Below are 19811 nucleotides of genomic sequence, written 5' to 3'. Positions count from 1 at the left end.
TGACATAATCCCATACATATAACTATACCCAGGAATTGTTTTATTTCGGCGACATCAGTGTTGTGCCACGTGGTAATACGTACGCTTTTTTCTGATTTCTTTCCAGACACTGCAGGGCCTAACGATTTGTTTCTTCAACCTAAAAATAAAAAAAAATTAAAATCAGTTGAACAAAATAAATTAGATATTTATCATCATGGATAAAAGACCATCGTTTACAAAATATTCGTAGAATTGAAAGGGCGATTTGTTGTAGAAGGTTTCGTATAATTGTGTATGAAAACCTACAGAATTATAGTCCTCAATCGTAAATTTCTGTTAATTTTCGCTGTTGAACGGCCCCCAGAGAATAGCTTCATTCATTGCATTGGATACTATTGTTTCTTTTAAAATATCCTGTTGGGCAATGACAGATTCTATAGCAGCATCAACATGTTTCCCGAAATTCGTATTTTCTTTACTGGTGGACGCCGATAGATTTGGCGCCCAACGGTTTGGTATTTCCGGCCACACGTTTTCTTTTTTTATTCTTCCGGAGTACTCGATTCATTTTCACTGTCACTAGAATCAGTTAGTTGGTACTCGTCCGAAAGATACGTGTCGGCAAACTCATCCTTCTTCTTCTTGATCTGACAGAATTTCTTGCCAATATTTTTCAATTTTTTGTTGCTCTTTCTCGTACGACTGCATTGTACCGCTCTAATCTAAGTAATGACAAGAAAAACGCAAGCCACGGCGACGGCGCCTTCGCTTGTTAGATTTGCCGACAACAGGCAAATCAAACAGGAATAGACAAGTCAAGGCGTGATGCCACGTTGGACTCTCATAGGCATTTTGTGATAAAAGTCTTGCTGATGGCCGCGAAACTCCAACGTGGACTCACATTTTGAGAAATGACATTTTAACCAAAATTCGCATTTTAGAGTGTTAGATTTTGATTTGGAAGTTAAAGAAAGTAATAGAAATACTTAAAAAAAGCGATCGGCCAATGAAGACATTAAAATTTTTAACTCAACCTGTTTATAGAAACAAGAGCAGAAACAACAATTACAAAGAAAATCTTTAGAACAACAGAGATGAAAACGCAATAGCAGATAAAACTCTAAGAGACAAAATCCATAATATACAAATGAGAGACATGTGTAAAGTATATGATATCGTCAGATGAGGACGCCAAAGAAGACGAGAATGGAACCAAAACATTAACATATTGGAAAGAGAGACTTGCACGAATAGTAAGAGATGGAAAAACAGAAGGTAAAAGACCACTATTCAGACCCCATAAAAGATGGAGAGATAGCTAGCAGTCAACATCGCAAATACTGCTAAATCAGACCGGAAACAACAGTTTTTAAGGCTTAACATCAGAAGAAGAAGAAGAAACTTTATCAAAATCTGTTTTCTTCGACGTCTTTTGAAATTTACTTCTTAATTCTGTGGCACCAATCAATTATATAGTATTGGGATTTAGTTATCTTGTGCAGTATTTATTTTATCGTGTTCAATAAAATCTTTCCATCGCTTTTGACGTCGTTGGTGTTCTATTGATTTTGACGTCGTTCATGTATCAATTATTTGTAAATATCTTAACAAGTCTACTTACTGTTAAACCAAATTTCACTATAAAGACTTGTACTAGTTCATAAACACCTTCTAAATTAATAGTTGCTCTATTAAAATCTAGTTTCACCAAACATTACCGAGTAAAAATAAAAAGAGAAAATTTAAATGGTTTAAGGTGTGTATGTTTCTTTAGTTAATAGCTGTGACTATTTATTTGAAATTAGGCATTCCAAGAATGACCAGGTGATCATATTTCAAGCGAAATTGTATTACAGTCTTATCTACGTTAAGCTGAATGATATAAAAAAATGTTATTAACAGTTTATTGTTTACTTGGTCTATGCGGTATAATATGAGAGATATTTTTATCAATCTTAGATAATTAGATAATTAGCAGTTGTTTATTAATATAGAATATACTCTCACCCCATTAATTCTCAGCGTGTGTCGTTCATGCAATTTCAGCACATGTCAATACAGACTGGAGGCCAGTATGGCAATATTCGGAAGAGCGTCGTTTTCAATATTCAACGTTAGTTTTAGATTTATTTGTACACAATGGATGAGGGACCTCATTGTTCAAAGCGAGTAAAATACGAAGACAAGACTGTTGATTATGTTCTTATAAAATGATTTGAAAGGCTGACAGCGATAACAGTGATATACAATCAAAATGTGATGAAGATTTTGCTATAGCTTATTTATATTTTATTTATTTTTATGGGAAAAATAGATTCAAATGATCCAAACAACCTGCAATCTCTAATAGAGGGCGACGACCACAAAAATATAATTATACAGTTACCTGATTTATGTGAGACAGCGAAAACACAGTTTGGAAGCTCTTATTTAGTGAACCACACATACACAACAATTTTTGTAGAACCCCAGCTCCGAGTGACATGTGTATTCCAATGGAACTGTGGTACCAACATGTCCGAAGATCAAACCGGTCACCTGTGCTTTTTCGTCCATTGTTCTCAGGATTCTATTTTGTTCTGAGTCCCTAAATACGTACCTTAATTGCGAGTCTCTCTAATCATATGTCTTTTAACTATTTATTTTTTGTTTCTGTTAGATTTGCAAGTGTGTCACTATGCGACCGAGGCGCATATTAGTGTTGGTAAAATTATACGGTTTGCCATCCTAATCTTTGTTTTAAATCTCAGTCTACTCTTCCGACATATTAATGATGAGAGTTGACTTCTAATTTTTTTAGCTATCTGGACCGTTTGTTTCACGTGTTCTGTGAGGGTCAGCTCAGCTTTTGTCCAACGTAACACCTAGATATTTGTCTTGATTTGAACATTCGATTTGCGTATGGAATAGGGATAGAACCCCATTTGGTCCACCTCTTCTTTTTTTGGTAGATGACGGCCTGTGTTTTGTCAGGATTGACAGCTATCTTTCACTATATACACCAATCTTGTAGTTCGTTAAGTTCCCTTTGTACGTGTCTTGTTGCTAGATCTGAATTGGTACTGCTATCGCTGTATCGTCTGCGTATAGACTTAGCAACGATCTGGGTTCGGTTAGGGTGTCTGCTGTGTATATGGGGTATAGATACGGCGACAACACCGCTCCCTGTGGTACACCAGCCTCCATAGCTCCAGCTTCGGACAAGGTTGGCCCTATCCGAACTCTGAACCTTCTGTCGTCTAGGTATGACGAGAGAAGACATGCCATCGTCTCTCTATAACCATACTGGTTCATTTTATACAGCAGGCCTTCGTGCCAGACTCTGTCGAATGCTTTACTGATATGTAGAAAGGTGGCTGCTGTATTTTTCTTTTCATTGAACGCTTTTGTGATATATTCTGCTAGACGCAGTACCTGAAGTTCACATGAGTGTTCGGGTCTGAATCCGAACTGTGCTTCAGGTATTGTTCTGATTTCTTCTGATTCTTGTTTTAGTCTAGCTAAATCTGCCAGGAATATGTCTTAATCTTAGGATGGGGTCAATTATGTTATTTAGTATACTATTGATTTTGCTGGCAGATTCTTCAGAGCTTTATTTGTAATATGGTCCGGTCCTGGATATTTTTTGGCGTTAGTACGCTTGATGAACTGTCTGATTTCTTCAGGGGAGGTATGGGTAATATCTACGTTGCCCCTTCTTCTTTTTATTGCCATGTATCTTCTTTAGACTTCTTCTGTGAAGTCGAGATCTTCATTGGGATTGGTTTTTTATCTTTTCTTAGTATTTAGCTTCCAGAATGCAGATTTATTTGGGTATAGTTGCTGGATATATTTGTCCCAATTTTCGTTTTGATGTTCTTCTAATTGTTTTTTGACTTCCCTATTTAGCTCATTAGCAATTCTTTTGTCTTCTTGGTTTCTTATTCTGTTGGCCCTTCTTCTTTCCTGTTGTTTTCATTTATTAGTTCTTTCAGCTAGTTGCTGCTTTCTCTGAATCTTCCCCTAACTGTTGGTGTTTCTTCTTCTGCGTTGTTGGTCTCGATAACATTTTGTATCGTTTTTTCTAGGTTTAGAACACATTCCTTTAGTTCTTGTTTTGTGTTTATTGTTGTTATTGCACCGATAGTTTCGCTTACTATTCTTTTGTAGTTTGGCCAACTTGTCCGGTTTTTCTTGTAGGTTTCCAAACAGTTTATTTCTACTGCTCCCAGGGTCAATACAATTGAGTTGTGATTTGATTCACCCTCGTTTATTGAGTGTATTTCGTATTGTTGACCCACGTTTTGTAGAATTGCTATGTCCAGGAATGTAGGGAGTCTGTCTCCACCATGGAAGTATGTAGGTTCTGTGGGCCCTACCACTATGGTGTTTTGTCTGTCTTCGAGATAGCCACGCAATAGTCTCCCGTTGTGGCTTGTGGTTCTGTCGAACCAGTTGGGCGATCTTGCAATCAGGTCTCCAATGATAACTTATTTAGTAATGATATCTGTGAAATGGTTGTAAATGGACAAACGTTAGAACTCGAAGAGAGATGTCTAAATATAAAACTTAAAATTCAGCAACGTTTAGAAATCATGACATGAAGGGAGATAATGAGGTGCATTATGTTTAAAGAAAGATGTGCTTTTTCTTTTAATGTGTTTAAGGTTTGTCATTAAGATACCAGGGCTGTAAGAAAAGCAGTAAACTCTGGCGCTTCAGTGTAAGAAATGTTCGATATTTTTATTAAAAATTGCGAAACTTGTAACACCATAGAAAAATCAGCATGCATTGATAAATTCCTTGTGGGATTTAGAGGTCTGTGCAGTTTTAAATTGTATATCCCAAATAAACCAGACAAATATAGCAATGGATTATTTTTTTTTGGTGACGGTTATCATTTTTAGGTATCCATTCAATTGTAGTTCTATCTAAGGTCTATTTACGGCTATCTGTTTATAATAAACAAAAATTTTGTGACTAGCAAACATTTTTCAAGTTTGGAAACATATGCAAATCACTGAGAGCTAAATCTGATGTACAGGGTCACTATTGCATTTGACCTAATTCATGAATTTTGATTATTGCAATCACACAGTTATGGACAGGTAGTAGGAAAGGTCTTTTCTACTGATAAAATTGTTTTTGCTTGATTTAGTGTCAGAGAACTTTTATATTCCATTGTTTGGATTCTTCTTTGTTTTTGGTAACATATTGGTACAAGGCGTCATTCGGATTGTACTTTTAAGCAGTTCTAAACTTGCAATAGTTTTCATTGTTTTGCAATAAATTTTCGCAAAATCTCTAGAAAAATTCGTACCCCTACCCTTTTAGGTTTATTTTGTTTAATTTAGTTTTTTTGTTTACAAAATCACACGGGGCGTCACTTCGGCCTACTGTCAAAACAAACAAATTATTATACATATTAAAAGAAGATTCTACGGAATAAGTATATAGAGATTTAAGTCGCTCTATCTCTGTGTTATGACTCACAGTTTTCAAGCAATATTCGTATGACGTTAGAAAAACGTAATATATGCCACTATATCACTAGAACTACTCATAAATTATAGGCTCGTAAGAGGTAAATTAAAACACCTAATTATAAAAATTTATTACGATATTTTAATTAAACGTTTCCTCATATTTAACATACCAACCGGTAGGCAAACGCATTTTAATGAAGGAAGTACTTAGGATGTTGCAATTTTAAACATGTGATGACTTTTACCATGTTAGAAAGTGCAAAATTGGAGAAAGGACATTATCTTCATTCACTTTCGAAGAAAAATAATTATAGAAAAGAAATAATTATAGAAAAATTGAGTGTAACAAACTTTTAAGATGTGTTCGCTTCGAGCGAAATTTTATTCGAAGATTTATAGTGTCAGTTTGGGTCATAAAAGCACAAATTAACGATATCTGGTTTTCAAATTACTTGGTGCTTGTCTCTTTCTTTATCGCAAAGTACTGCAAAAGATTAATGATTATTGAAGATTAATGAGTAATTAATCAAAATGAGTTAAAGTAATGTAAGTACAAAATTGGACAACTGAGAGAATTATTAGGTATTATTACTCAAGAAGTGGAAGAAAAGATAAAAAGAAAGAAGGAAGTATATCTACAGTTATTACAACAGGGAGACGAACATACAAAACAACAATATAAAAACTTGAATAAAGAAGTCAAACGAGAAGTGGTTAAAAAGAAAAATAGTACATGGGAACAAAAATGCCAATACCTAGACAACCATATAGGAGGGACAAAGAGCTCTGAAGCCTGGAGAACTATAAAAACGATGAGAACAACGACAAAAAACCAAGTCATAATAAATAGAATACCAGAGAACACATGGGTAGAGCATTTTGAGAACTTATTAACAGAGAGAAGAGAAAGGTTTAAACAGACAAATGAACAAGTGGAAGTAGAAGGAAGAATCGAAATATCAATAGAACAAGTGAATGAAGCAGTTAAGGGAATGAAATTAAAAAAATCTCCAGGCCCAGGCGGAATACATCCAGAGTTGATTAGGTATGGATCATCAAAACTGTTTGAGATGATCCGAAAATTATTCGAAAGATGCTTAAACGGAGAAGAAGTTCCAGAAGAATGGAGACAATCGTATATCTCTCCAATACACAAGAAAGGCACAAAGATGGATCCTAAAAACTATAGAGGGATCGCAGTGATTGCTACTATAGGCCGACTATACTCAAAAGTACTACGAAACCTGATAGAAAATGATATCAAAGACAAACAACCCGAAGAACAAGCGGGATTTAGGGCCGGACGCTCCACTATGGATAATATCTTCACATTAAAAATTGCAATGGAAAAACGAGTGCAGAGAAATAGAGAAACTCATATAGCTTTAATAGATTTGGAAAAAGCATATGGCAGTGTACCGATCTCCCAACTATGGATAGAAATGGGTAACTTGAAAATAAACCCAATTCTTATTAACGCCACTCAAAAACAAAACTTTGCAGGAATTAAAATGGGACAAGAAATCACCTCTCCTTTTCAAACAACAAAAGGACTAAGACAAGGCTGCTGTCTGTCACCCACCTTATTTAAAATCTATTTGGACAGATCCTTAGTGAAATGGGTAAAAAAATGTAGAAACATGGGAATAACGGTGGAAGAAAACAAGCTATATACACTTTTCTTTGCGGATGACCAGGTAGTAATTGCCGAAGACAGTTACGATCTTACCTATATGGTAAGAAAACTGCAAGAAGAATATGAGGTGGCAGGTCTAAACATGAATATGACAAAATGTGAATATCTCTCAGTGGGAACAGATGAAATATGTGACCTAGTCTTGGAAGACGACAAAATCAAAGGCGTGCAATCCTGCAAATATTTGGGGGTCATTTTCAACAAGAAGGGAAATAGCGCAGATGAAATCAGGGAAAGAATAAACAAGGGCAGAGCAGCGACCGGTGCCTTAAACTCTCTTTGGCAAAAAACAATTCGACGAGAAACAAAAAAACACATTTACGGTAGTATAGTCCAAAGTATTACACTTTACGGTTCGGAAGTATGGGACGTCACCAAAGCTAATAGAAACAAACTTTTGACGACAGAAATGGATTATCTGAGACGAAGCTGCGGTAGATCGAAACTGGAGAGAGTTAGAAACGAACAAATAAGAAACGAAATGAAAATGGAGAGAAATATCAATGATGACATAGAAAGAAAACAATTAATCTGGTTCGGACATGTTAAAAGAATGCCAGAGTACAGATGGCCTAGGAGAGTACTGGAATGGATCCCTCCTGAAAGAAGAAAGAGAGGACGACCACGGAGAAGTTGGCGCAACGATATTGATGAAGCAATGGCGGCAAGAGACTTAGAAGAGGCAACTGCATATGACAGAAAAAGATGGAAATTAGGGGCGGAGAAGCGGCGACAGCCGTAATAAATCCGTTATTATATATATATTATTACTCATCATTCATCATCATGTATGATACAACCTTGGGTGAGTCTTGACCGGCTACGAATTTTTTTCAACTGGCGCGGTCTTCTATTAGTCTGTAGTCAAATGTAATACTCATTTTTTTTTTGGATGTGATCTCTCGATTGCATTCTGGGACGCTCAGATGGCATTTTTTTCTGTGGGAACCTCCTCATAAATTTTTACATTTTTTTTGTTGTTAAGTCGATGCACACTTTAGTCGTTGGGATTTAGTCGACACAAATCGTGTGCAGTTTTTTGGGTTGTGGTCATTTCCCATGCTATCTCATGGAATTATAGAATTATGGAATTATAGATTTGGACTTTTGATGTTCTTGTTCAGCGGTCCATACTATAGATTGTTGATTATAGCGTATTGAAAATATCTTTTTATTGAGTTTCCCATGAGATCTATGTCTTCTGCGTATGCTAACATATGTATGTGGGACCTTGATCCGATAGTAGTGTAATGTTTATTTTTAAAAATTTATTTACAACCTTCTCACAATAACACTAAAAACACAATTAATCTATAACATTTATTTTACTTAACGCTACAAATTTATTTTATCGACTAACTTCTACAATTTAATTTATCTTATTTATATGGTGTGCCTATGCTTCTAAAATTTAGTAGAAATCTCTGAGCGCGGGTTAATATTGTCGCTTCGAACGCTCGAATCGTTCCACAAGCTTCTAGACTACCCGAGACGTCAGAAACTCGTAGAACGGAAATTAGTCGCGTAGCTTGAGCGTAGCAGTGGTTTTTCCAATACGAAGTTAAAAGGTAGTGACGATAAAGTGTTACATGGCTTCAGTACGTTATTTATTTCAAAGCTGCTGGATATTTTATTCATACGTACTTTAGAAACTTCACCCTTCATACGTACTTTGGTTATCTGAATGATTTTTTTTGGTATTGACAGCTCCACCATGGCATTCCATACTTGGTTTCTCTCTACTCTGTCATATGTCTGTCGGAAGTCTTTAAACAGGTTAGGTATCGATCTGTTAGCTTCCCATCCTTTTTATAGAAGCTATCTGAGTATGAATATCTGAGTTGATCTGTTTAATCTAAAACCGACTTGGTATTCTTCCAGAATATTTTAAGCATAGTCTACTAAGAAAGATATTTGAGAGGTTTCTGTAGTTAACTCACCACGTTTTGTTTTGTTCTTTTTTTGTAGATGGGCACTATGATGTTTTCCTTCTATCTTATCTGGTGTATTTGGAGATATACTTCTTCCCTATATCGTAGGAATTCTTCTGGTAATTCATCGGTTCCAGGTGATTTGTGTTTTTTTTTTATTTTGTTTAAGGCCTCTTGGGTTTCTTCAAATGGGCGTTCGTTGACAGGCATCTGTCTACTGTTATGTAAATTTCTTCTTTGTTCGATTCCACTGGTCTACAAATGGCCAACCTATTCCTTAGTGTTGTAATAGAGTTGGTGTTTAATTTTCTTTCTCCAAGGAGATTTCTCTCTAGAATTCTCTAGATGGGCAAGGAAAGGAAGCACTAAACCTACCAATTTTGCGCAGCAAGATGAACCGCTTCGCAACTTTTTGCATTCGATTCGGGGAAGTGTCAGGAAACTTTGTGAACAAAATTCATGGTGGTAAACTGAAAATTGCATTTTGTGCATAAGAAAAATGCATTTCCAGAGTACATAGAAAATGAAAAATTTGCAACTCAGGAAATTTTGACAGGACTAAGTTCAGTTTTGCTACTCAGGGGTTTTCGAGGTCAGTGAATACGAATATTATAACGACAATGGTCCTTGAGCTACCTGGTGCCCAGGATGCACGTCGTCTCCTGGAATTTTATGTTATTTTCATTTGAAATCAGTCGAAAGTCATTTCTTGGAGGTTTTAGAGGTCGCTGAACACGATCTTATGGCGATGATCCTCGAGCTACCTGGTGCCAAGAGTGAACCTCGCCTCGCAATCGAATGCAGAAAGTTTCACAGCGATCATCTTTTCGACAGTCATCGTATTTCTTTCTACTACCACCAGTTCCTTATTCTTTTTCCTAGCTGATTTCGACATTGTTCGTCGTACCATGTTTTATCTTCTTTCTTTTACTATTTTCAAATATCTTGTTGGTCATTTTGGTGATTATTTCTGAAATTGTTTCCCAGAGCTTATCTATTTCGTTACATTTTGTTTAAGGGTTCAGAGTTTGTTATTTTCTATATCTTTATTCTGAGTTTTTTGTAGACTGCTTTGACTAAATAATAATCTGCACCTTAGGACTAAAAGGTCTGTTATGCATTGTAAATAACTAAGTAAATAAATAAAGTATGGTCTGTGTCGCTATCATCTATTCCACTGAGGCTTCTTACGTTTAGGATTGGTAAGGCAGTAGTAGTATGTTTATCATTCTGAGAGCTGGTTCTTGTTTCTTTTCCTCTTTTGTCATATCTTCAAGATTTTTGTGCACCTTGAAATTATTTTTTGTTAGACTATGTTCTATGTAATATTTTATTTTAGTTTATTTCTTATACCTACCTAGTACCTTTTATTTGAGAAAATTGACTTTTATTTCTGATTCTATAATTACTTTTTTGAGGGCATATATTTCCTGTTAAAAATTCTTTTGATCCATTTTTATGGCTTTAGCCTCGTTTATGAGTTCTTCTATTAAATAGTTGAATTCCTTATCTTCTCTGTTCATCATTTAAAAATCTTTTTCTTTTACATTGTCTGTTGACGATTCCTCATTCTAGTATTGGATGTCCTACCTGTACGCCCACATTTTGGTCCTTAATATGACCAGTTAACACTACTCTACTAAACCATATCAAAGTATCAGAGCTCGTGACACTAATTACGTTAATAACTATCGCTTACAATTCGCGCTGATATCGCATACAAAAAATTCTCTGATAATTATAATTCAAAGGTCGCTTCGTCGGCTTATATAATGAAAACAGAAGTTCTGGAAATAGCTAGCGGGCATGGTTGAATCCTACGTGACATTTTCGGACATCGCTAATAAAGAGGTGGGTTCAGTTTCAATTACCTGAAGGTATAGAACAGAGAACATTCTATTATGTTTGTTAATAATTGCGATGTTGACTATTCTAACCGATATAGTCTTTCCATTTTAACTGTTCCACATGACGTTTCATTGTTTTAACGAAGAATCTAAATTCTACAGGAAAAAACCAATTAGACTCTTACGTAGCGTTTTCAAATTCCAACTTTAAGTTTTAAAATATTGTACTCTTACAGGTAACAGCATGGATAACGCCGTAGAAGAAGTAGTTAGTATACTAAACGAATTAGAAAAATACTCTGCATCGAAAGAAGAATACTCGACGATGTGTCTACTACTCACACTTCCCCGATTATCGGATCATTTACAGTACAAAGACTGGAACCCAAGTAACGCTAGAGTGCAATGTTTCCGAGAGGTCTATCCATTGGTGGCCGAATATCTGTTGGGCGATAAGAAACCCACTGACGGAAATGCTAATTCTAGCGCCCAAAACGACAGACTGATTCAACTCATTATTAAAGGTAAGCATTCGTTCGGTATTGAGTAGTTACTTTTTATATTCATTATTTGTGTGGAAGTTTTGAACATATAAATCTCTTGAACGAAATAAATGTTTTTTTTTTAACTCTACAATATAAACTGGGATGACAATTATTGCTTGAAAGATATTGTCCGCAGCATTCAATTACAACTTACAAGAATCATCATACTCATGTCATCCCGTCGGCAAAAACGATCGGTGTCCCGGTTCTTGCCTCGTATATGGTGCAGAAGTCTTCGGCCGTCTTGAGTTAAAAACCCTCTACTAACAATCTATCCATGGGTGGATATGTGGTATAATTATAGTCTTGAGAAAGTCTTTTAAACATGTTAATCTTAATCAGCTTTGATGAGGCATCGCTTCCTTTCTAGGATCTGATTTGCTGCATGTTTTACGATTTTTTTACCTGCATCCCATTCCTGGTGTTGGCGCCTCTCTAAGTACGGGCATCTAAGAGGTTAAAAAAGTGTCTACTATCAATAAGAGCATTGTTGTTTTGGTTGTGTGGTTTCATCGGGCGATGTCCACGTCACCTTTTGTAGCTTTCTGTAAGGGAAGTATGTTTTGCTAATTCTTTGGAGGGTTTTCATTTGTAACATCATATGCGCTCATTTACCAATAGGTGTTTGGTAGCAGTCTTCTTTACCAATCTTGTCAGTTGGGTCACCAATTACAATTTTGATACCTTCAAGAGCATGTGTAATAAGCAGATTCCAATTCTTCGTTAAATTGGACTATTTGATGTGCTCTACCTTGAAATATAAACTAGGTGACGTCCATTCAATAACTTTCTTTGACCATCTCTCCGGTCATTCGCTGTAAATGTTCGAAATGTTCATAATCTCTTAAGATATTCACATTTCTCGCTCTATCTCTTTTAGTATGGCGCATTTCGCATCTGTGAATATCTTCGTATGCGTAAAATCCATTCAAAATTTTTAGGGAGTTTCGTTCTTAGAACTCTGTTAATAATTTTCCAGGCTGTACTTCAGCGGTTACAGGTTAACGCTTTGTACTTTGTACATTTCATGTTGAAAACCTTTTGACAACGTCACCGTTGCCGGTTATCATTGCCCAAGACAAGATATCTCTCAATAATCTTCCGTTTCCATAACTCTTTCCAATATCATACATTTTCTTCCCTTTTTTATATCTATTGGTAGAGAGATAGCGCATTAAATTGTCTTGTAAATTTCAGATAGATACGAGTATTTTCTATTTAGTAAAAAAAACTAGTAGTATTTAGGAAAAATGTATGTAAAAAAATTAACGGATTGATGTCAAAATCGTTATTAAGAAACTTGCTACTGTGTACCGGGCGGTAATTTCAAGCAATGTAATTTTCTAAGTAAAAATGTCAACTTTTTCGAGATCATTAAAAATAATTGTTGAAATGGAGGTCAAGTATTTTTATAGAAAAAAAAAAAAGATTAATTTCGCACTGTAAAAATGGAAACAGATGTACACAGAACGAAGCAGGCAATTACTAACTGTTTGGTTAATACGTTTTATCATTTGTGCTTTCTAAAGGATTTATGTTGATTATTATTTATCCCACTTGCTTAAAAATTCATCGGCAACATGTGGTTAAACATTTTAAACTATGACGTGGGAAATATCACCTTGTTTCGATTATGTCAGGAAAAAAGAAATATCGAGTGCCCTTGTCTGTATTTTATAAAATATTGAACGTGACACTTCTTTACATTTCCTGCTTTTTATTTTTAATTATTTATTTAGGATGTTGAATATATTTGTAAATATTTATACTGATGGCACGAAATCGACTACCGGTGTCGGCTGTGTTGTTTACATACAAAATAGTGAGGATTATAATGCAATATAAATTAAACTCGGGTTGTATAATACACTGCCGCGCAAAGTTAACCGGACGCTAAGTTTATTTTAAGTAAAATTAAAAAGTAGTAGAAAAACTTTAATTCCAATAGTTTCTTTTATTGTATATGCAATATCAAACCATTAAATAAAAAACAAGTTCCAAAATATTGATTATTTTAGCATCAAATAAAAATTCACATTTTTTTTTATTTCGGCGTTAATTTTTCAAATCGAAATAATAAAGTAATTCTCAAATATGGATATTTAAATCGAGTATTTTCTTCTCCAGTCCAAATAACAGCTTTCATCCTTTCTGTTAGAGCCTGGATCAAAGCAGCAATCTCGTTTTGCGATACTTGTTCCCACTCGTTTACCAACGCCTCTTATAATGCTACCACAGTTTCAAACTCATCATAACTACTCTTGCCAAATTGTCTCACAAATGCTCTTTGGGGTTAAGTTTTGGACTTCTAGTAGACCTGGCTATGTGCGGCCTAGCATTATTCTGCAGTAGGAGACAATTTTCACCTATAAAATGAATATATTACACACATGTTCTTTCAGATATTTCCTAAAGCACCTATCAGCATTAAGGTCAACTCCTAAAATAAAAAGATCGGTATGTGCTTCAAAACAAATGTAGCCCCATACCCCCACCACCAAACTGTACTCTAGGAGAGAAGCAATATTGGGCATATCGTTCTCCAGCCTTCCCCACACTCTTTGACGACTCTGTTTCTGTTTATAGACTGAACACAACATTTATTTAATTTTCCATATCCCAATCTGCATGAACATAACAGAATTCCTTCTCTTCGTTGCCTTCGATGAGCTACGTCCAATAAAATGCATCAGCTACATAAGATGATACATTTTGTTCTCTTAATCTTCTGCCTAACTTATCAGGTGAAATTATGGTATGATATGGGGGAGGGAAAATGACAGTTTTCATATTATTACCCTTTTAATCTGTATCTGTGGCTTGTCTTTATTGTTAAAAATGAATTTTTCTGAAGAAGACTTAACATATATGAACTGGGTATTAGGAAAAAGTTCGAGGAGTTATTCTTAACATATCCTGAACGGAGGAAGCCAAACGCAAGAGCTTTTGAAAAATTAATGGATAGTTTTGTTCGCACTGGGTTAGTTGTATATGAAAAAAAAAACGAGAGAACCAAAACTGTTCTAAGTCAAGATAAGGAATATGTACTGATAGCTACCACTGAACATCCCCACATCAGCACTTGTGAAATTTCACGTCAACATGACATTAGTCAAACTTCGGCGGCAAAAATCCTTCGTAAACATAAACTGCATCCTTACCGCAAACAGTTACATCAAGAATTGACAGTCGATGATTTTCAACGCAGATTAGCTTTTTATCAACGTCTCAGCAGCAAGTGCAAAGAGGCCGATTTTTTTTTCGACTATGCGCTTTTTGGAGATGAGGCTACATTTCACAAAAATAGAACGGTGAATCGGCATAATTTTTATGACTATGCATCAAGCAATCCCTATTTTGTTAACATTCATAGTCAAACTAGGTGGTCTACAAATGTTTGGGGTGGTATTGTTGGCGATTATGTGATTGGCCTACATTTTTTTGACTGTCGTGTGAATGGTGCCCTATATCTGGATTTTATAAATAATCATTTGCCAATACTGCTGCAAAATGTACCGCTTAATATTCGACAACGAATGTGGTTTTTATACGACGGTGCTAAAGTTCATAACACTGCTCCTATTCACAATCATCTAACTAATAACTTTCCTGAGAGGTGGATAGCCAGAAATGAACCAACTGTTTGGCCACCGCGACCACCAGCATTCTCCAAAATTGATTTTTTCATGTGGGGCCTTGTAAAAGACCTTGTATACCAGAAGCCTCCAACAACGCCAGATGATATGAAAAATAGAATAAGGGAAGCCTTTAATAAAATTGACTTACAAAGTTGAGAAATGTGGTTCGGTCATTTGAATATTGGTTACAAACTTGTATAGACGCTGAAGGTGGGCATTTTGAACATTTACTTTATACTTATTTGCTTAATATCGTATTAATTGTTACATTCATTACATATTATTATGGTTTATATTTCTTGTTAGTTACATTTCTAATAAATAAAATACAGGGTGGCCCATTTACAAAGATTGAGAAAATCGTAATTTCGTTTTGTAGTTCACCCTGTATACAAATTTTAGTTAATGATTTCAATTAAACTTAGTTTAAAAACTACAATAGACTGTTTACCTTATTATATAAAATAATTAATTGTTTATGCATTACTTCTTTATATACATGGTGTTGATTTCATAGGGATTTCGAAATAAAAATGGTCATAACTTGTTAAATACTCTGTATAGTAATGCAAAGCCCAATATTATAATAACAAGAGTTATGAGAGGAATATAAATATGAAAACATGTAGGATGTCCCATTTAAAAAATTTTATATTTGCTATAGCACGTAGTTATTATTCACCCTGTAGAATTCCACATATTTTCCAAGTATGGAGAACATCATTGCATACATTTTTTCTAAGTAACTCTTTTGGATATCTTGTATCACAATGAAATTATCGACCGATGTCGCTCTAAAAACTCACCCTGTATAAATAATGTATAATGTATATATTTACGAGCAAAACCTGAAAATGGACAACTATAACATTGTACGGAAATTATTGTCCATTTCTAGTATTGCACCCCGAAACTGTACAATCTGCGAAATGATCAAAATTAAAAATGATTATCGAAACACTCATCGATTTGAATCGATTATTATTGACACACCATATCAAAAATCGAACAGTTCTTATTAATTATTTGATATTTTTATATTTTCTATTTATATATAGAGTTGTTCTTTTTCAAATCGACGATGTGAATGATTCAGATTTTCAACATTTCAGATTTTTAAGAGATATGTATGATAATTTAAAATAATTATCTTACAATCCAGAAGTCAGAAGCCCTAATTAATTATGGATTTATAACCTCATTGATGTTTGTTTGTCTTTAATAACAAATGGGGAATAATCGTAAAAATTGATATGAATCGATATCTGTCATATTCTCCCAATCTTCGCATGGCTACTTATTCAAATTCGAACATTGTACAGCAATTCCATTATACAAAGTCCGACGATTATGTCTATTTTGGAGATTCTACAGTAAAGGGATACAGTGCTAGAAGTGAATAAGATTTTTCATACAATGCTAGGATTGTCCAATTTCGGACATTGCTCGTAACACATGTTTATACATAAACATAGAAACGTTATATATTACCAGTACTAAGTTTTATCGTTTGTATTAATGATCTTAATATATGTAGCCAAGTTAGAAAGGGTTTTTCTTCTTGTAAGTGCCACGCGCTTCCAGTAATTAGACATAATAATAGTCTCCCATTTTATACCGCTCGCGGCTTTGGGAGTATAGCAGGGTAGTCTGCTATATCTAGGGCCTACGGTATACAAGGAAGGTAACATGGCCAGTGCTACGCTTCAACCGCCTATTATTACCCCTGGTTTTACCCAAGGTACTCATTTTATTCAGGCTGAGTCGACCTGGGGCCTATAGACATTTTTAAAAATGTCTAGTTGTTCTTGCCGGCGGTAGGATTCGAACTCCGGACCACCGGCATGCGAGGCAAGCATCCTACCGCTTACGCTACGCACGCCCTATTGTCCCTCTCTAGCATGTTATAAAGGGTAAAGGTTGCGTCTTGCATATACAGCTTTAGATTGGTTTTTCGATAGTAATGATTAGAGAAGCTACATTGTATACGATACTATTTTGATTTTATGTGCACATCGTAAAAAGTTCGAGTCTTTAGGACATTCAATGACATCTTAAGCCAATTTTTTTAATACCTTACTAAAGTTACTGATTGCCTAAAAATTAAATTAAAATGAAATTTTTATTAAATATAATTTCCCAGTATTATTAATTGCAATTTAATTTTTTAGGTATACTCTACGAATCTTGTGTTAATTACTGCCAAGCCAAAGCGACGGGTAGCACCGACTCACAATCACAAGACATGAATTTCAGTAAATTATTAGACGGAAGTGTAGGTTTTAGTGATTCAGATTTAAGTTTACTTTCGTGGTTGCAAAGCGTTCCCTCAGAAACATTTTCTGTCCCATTCGAACAACGTACCCTTAACGTTGACGTCGAGCGGTTGGAAAGACCTAGTTTGGAGACTTCCTGGACGGAACATATGCTGATAACGCCCATCAAGCCAAAAACTTTTCCTCATTCTGCGATGCCCTTCACGAGACCTCGGTCGGCGGCCGATATTATGTCGCGGTCGTTGATGTTGCCAATGGGAGATGGGCTACAGTTCGCACAAAACAACAATATGTCCACGTCTGCCAGGATGATGGTCTTAAGCACTGGTGATATTGGCTTGAATAGGCCTATGTCGAGGAGTAGTTTTGCTAGCTTTCATTTGACTGGTAAGTTTTATAAAAATATATCGAAACGTTTAAGACTATAATACAGTGGAACTTGGTTATAGCGTCATTGAAGGGTCCAGTAAAAAAATGACGCTATATCAGAGTGACGTTATAAGAGAGGTAGAAAAAAATTAAATTTTAACAAGGCAAAATTTTATTACAGCATTATTTATTATTACAGCTGCATTTAGGATAAAAAATTAAGAAATAAAACATATCATGTATATGCAACTTACATTTTTTATGAAAAAGTTCTCTAATGCTGAAAAAAGTCAGTTATTTTCTTCTGCACAACCCTTTCCGAAAAATAAAGTTTTTCTGTAGTGTCCTTAATAATCTGAGCTGCTTCTTTGGTAGTTGTGGATGCCTCCCTGAACTGGTAAAACTTGGATATGGTCTCAGCAGCTTTCATTGCTTCTTGGATTGTAGGACAATCAACGCCGTTTTCTTCTTCTTCTTCATTATCTTCATCAACATCCATTTCCACATTTTGCACTTGTTTCACAATTTCTTCATCACTTAAAACTTAAAATGTTTCTACCTGACCGTCTACTGAAATGTAGAAGTCAAGATCAGTTCCAAACTCTCTCTGGTTTACATTAAATTTTTGTATCCACTCTGACAAAGGCATTTCGTCATCCTCGTCAACATTGATAAGTGTGTTGCTTCTACCTTCCGCTATTTTTCTACCTACGTATTCTACTGCTAAATTAAACAGAGGGTTTATGTCAGTCCATTACCCTGTTTTCATTTTAAGTTATTTCAAATAGATCTGTCATCTCATGCTGAAACTTTATCTGACCGACTGTGTCCGTCATCGTTATTCGGATGAGCCTAACTAGTTTGGGCGGTATTTTAAATATACTTAATATCTTCTATAGATGTGCCCTGGTTATTGAGTCATATGCTTGTTTAAAGTCGACCAAAATATTATAGACACCTATGCCATGTTCTCAAACTTTGCTTAAAATCTGCTTAACCGTGAAGAGTTGGTTGATGGTTGATCTTCCATATCTACATACTGCCTGATATTCTCCGATGATCTTCTCTGCGTTATAGTCTATTGTTAAGTATATTGGTAAATATTTTTTATCTACAACAAAGCAAATAGATTCCCCTATAGTTTTGACATAATAGTTTATCGCTTTGTTTCATTATTGTGTATATTTTCATTATTTCCCTTCTTCTCTGCAATTCTGTGGGTATTCTATCACATCCAGGGATTTTGTTATACTTCTGCAGTTTAATTGCCTCTTCTATCGTCGGCGGTTTGGTTTTCTCATACTCTTCATTATCTACTTCTTCCAATAGTTCATGTTCTGTTTGTCTTACATCATCATTGTGAGAGTATTCGGTTAGTAGTTTTTCAAAATATGTTTTCCAAGTTTATTTAATTTCTTTAGTGTTTAGTGATTATTTCGCCGTCTTTATTCCTGCACAGATTAGATTTTGGTTATATCCTTGTTTCATTTCGTTGATAAATTTATATGCATTTCGTGTTTTGTATTTTCGAAAGCTTATTTCCATGTTCATTAATTGTTTGTTTGTGTTTTGTCTTTTTTTGTCTACAAAGTTTATCAGCTATTCGTCTTTTGTTGTCAAATACCATATTTCTTTCTTTAGTTCCTCTAGTCTAATATATTCTGTATGCTTCATTTCGTTCTTTAATTACCGCCTTACACTCATTATCAAACCATTGATCATATTTCCTTTCTTTAATTCCTTGCATCGATTTTGCAGCAGTTAATTTGGTTCTACTTATTATAAGTCCACTAGTCTTCTAATGTTCTCTCTTCATTTTCTTCATATTCAGTCAGATTCCTCTTTATTTCTTCTTCAAATTTCTTTGGGCCTATTCAGTTTTTCCAGATGTAGAATTTCCTTTCTTGGTTGGTTCTTCTTTGCCAGTCGGCTGATCCTACATCTGAAGTGCACCTAAACTAGTAGGTTGTCTGAGCCGCAGTAATGCACTTCTTCTTTATGTGCCGTCTTCTACCGAAGGTTGGCGACCATCAAACGATAGGTTTCTCTGTTTTGTGCCGCA

The 19811-nt window shown here is 35.2% G+C and overlaps 1 protein-coding gene across 4 annotated transcripts in view; it reads left to right on the top strand.

The window, feature by feature from the left end:
- Positions 1–19811, top strand: part of LOC140439224 (WD repeat-containing protein 47) — a 234780-nt gene that overhangs the window by 42708 nt on the left and 172261 nt on the right. For all 4 annotated transcript variants that reach the window (XM_072529007.1, XM_072529006.1, XM_072529005.1 and 1 more), the window contains exons 3-4: positions 11158–11445; positions 17276–17767. In XM_072529007.1, the coding sequence (XP_072385108.1) occupies positions 11158–11445; positions 17276–17767 (780 nt within the window). The remainder of the gene's footprint in view (positions 1–11157; positions 11446–17275; positions 17768–19811) is intronic.

The sequence above is a fragment of the Diabrotica undecimpunctata genome, chromosome 4 (assembly GCF_040954645.1).
Source record: "Diabrotica undecimpunctata isolate CICGRU chromosome 4, icDiaUnde3, whole genome shotgun sequence".
In the NCBI taxonomy this organism is placed as follows: domain Eukaryota; kingdom Metazoa; phylum Arthropoda; class Insecta; order Coleoptera; family Chrysomelidae; genus Diabrotica; species Diabrotica undecimpunctata.
This window is presented reverse-complemented; position numbering and strand designations above follow the sequence as displayed.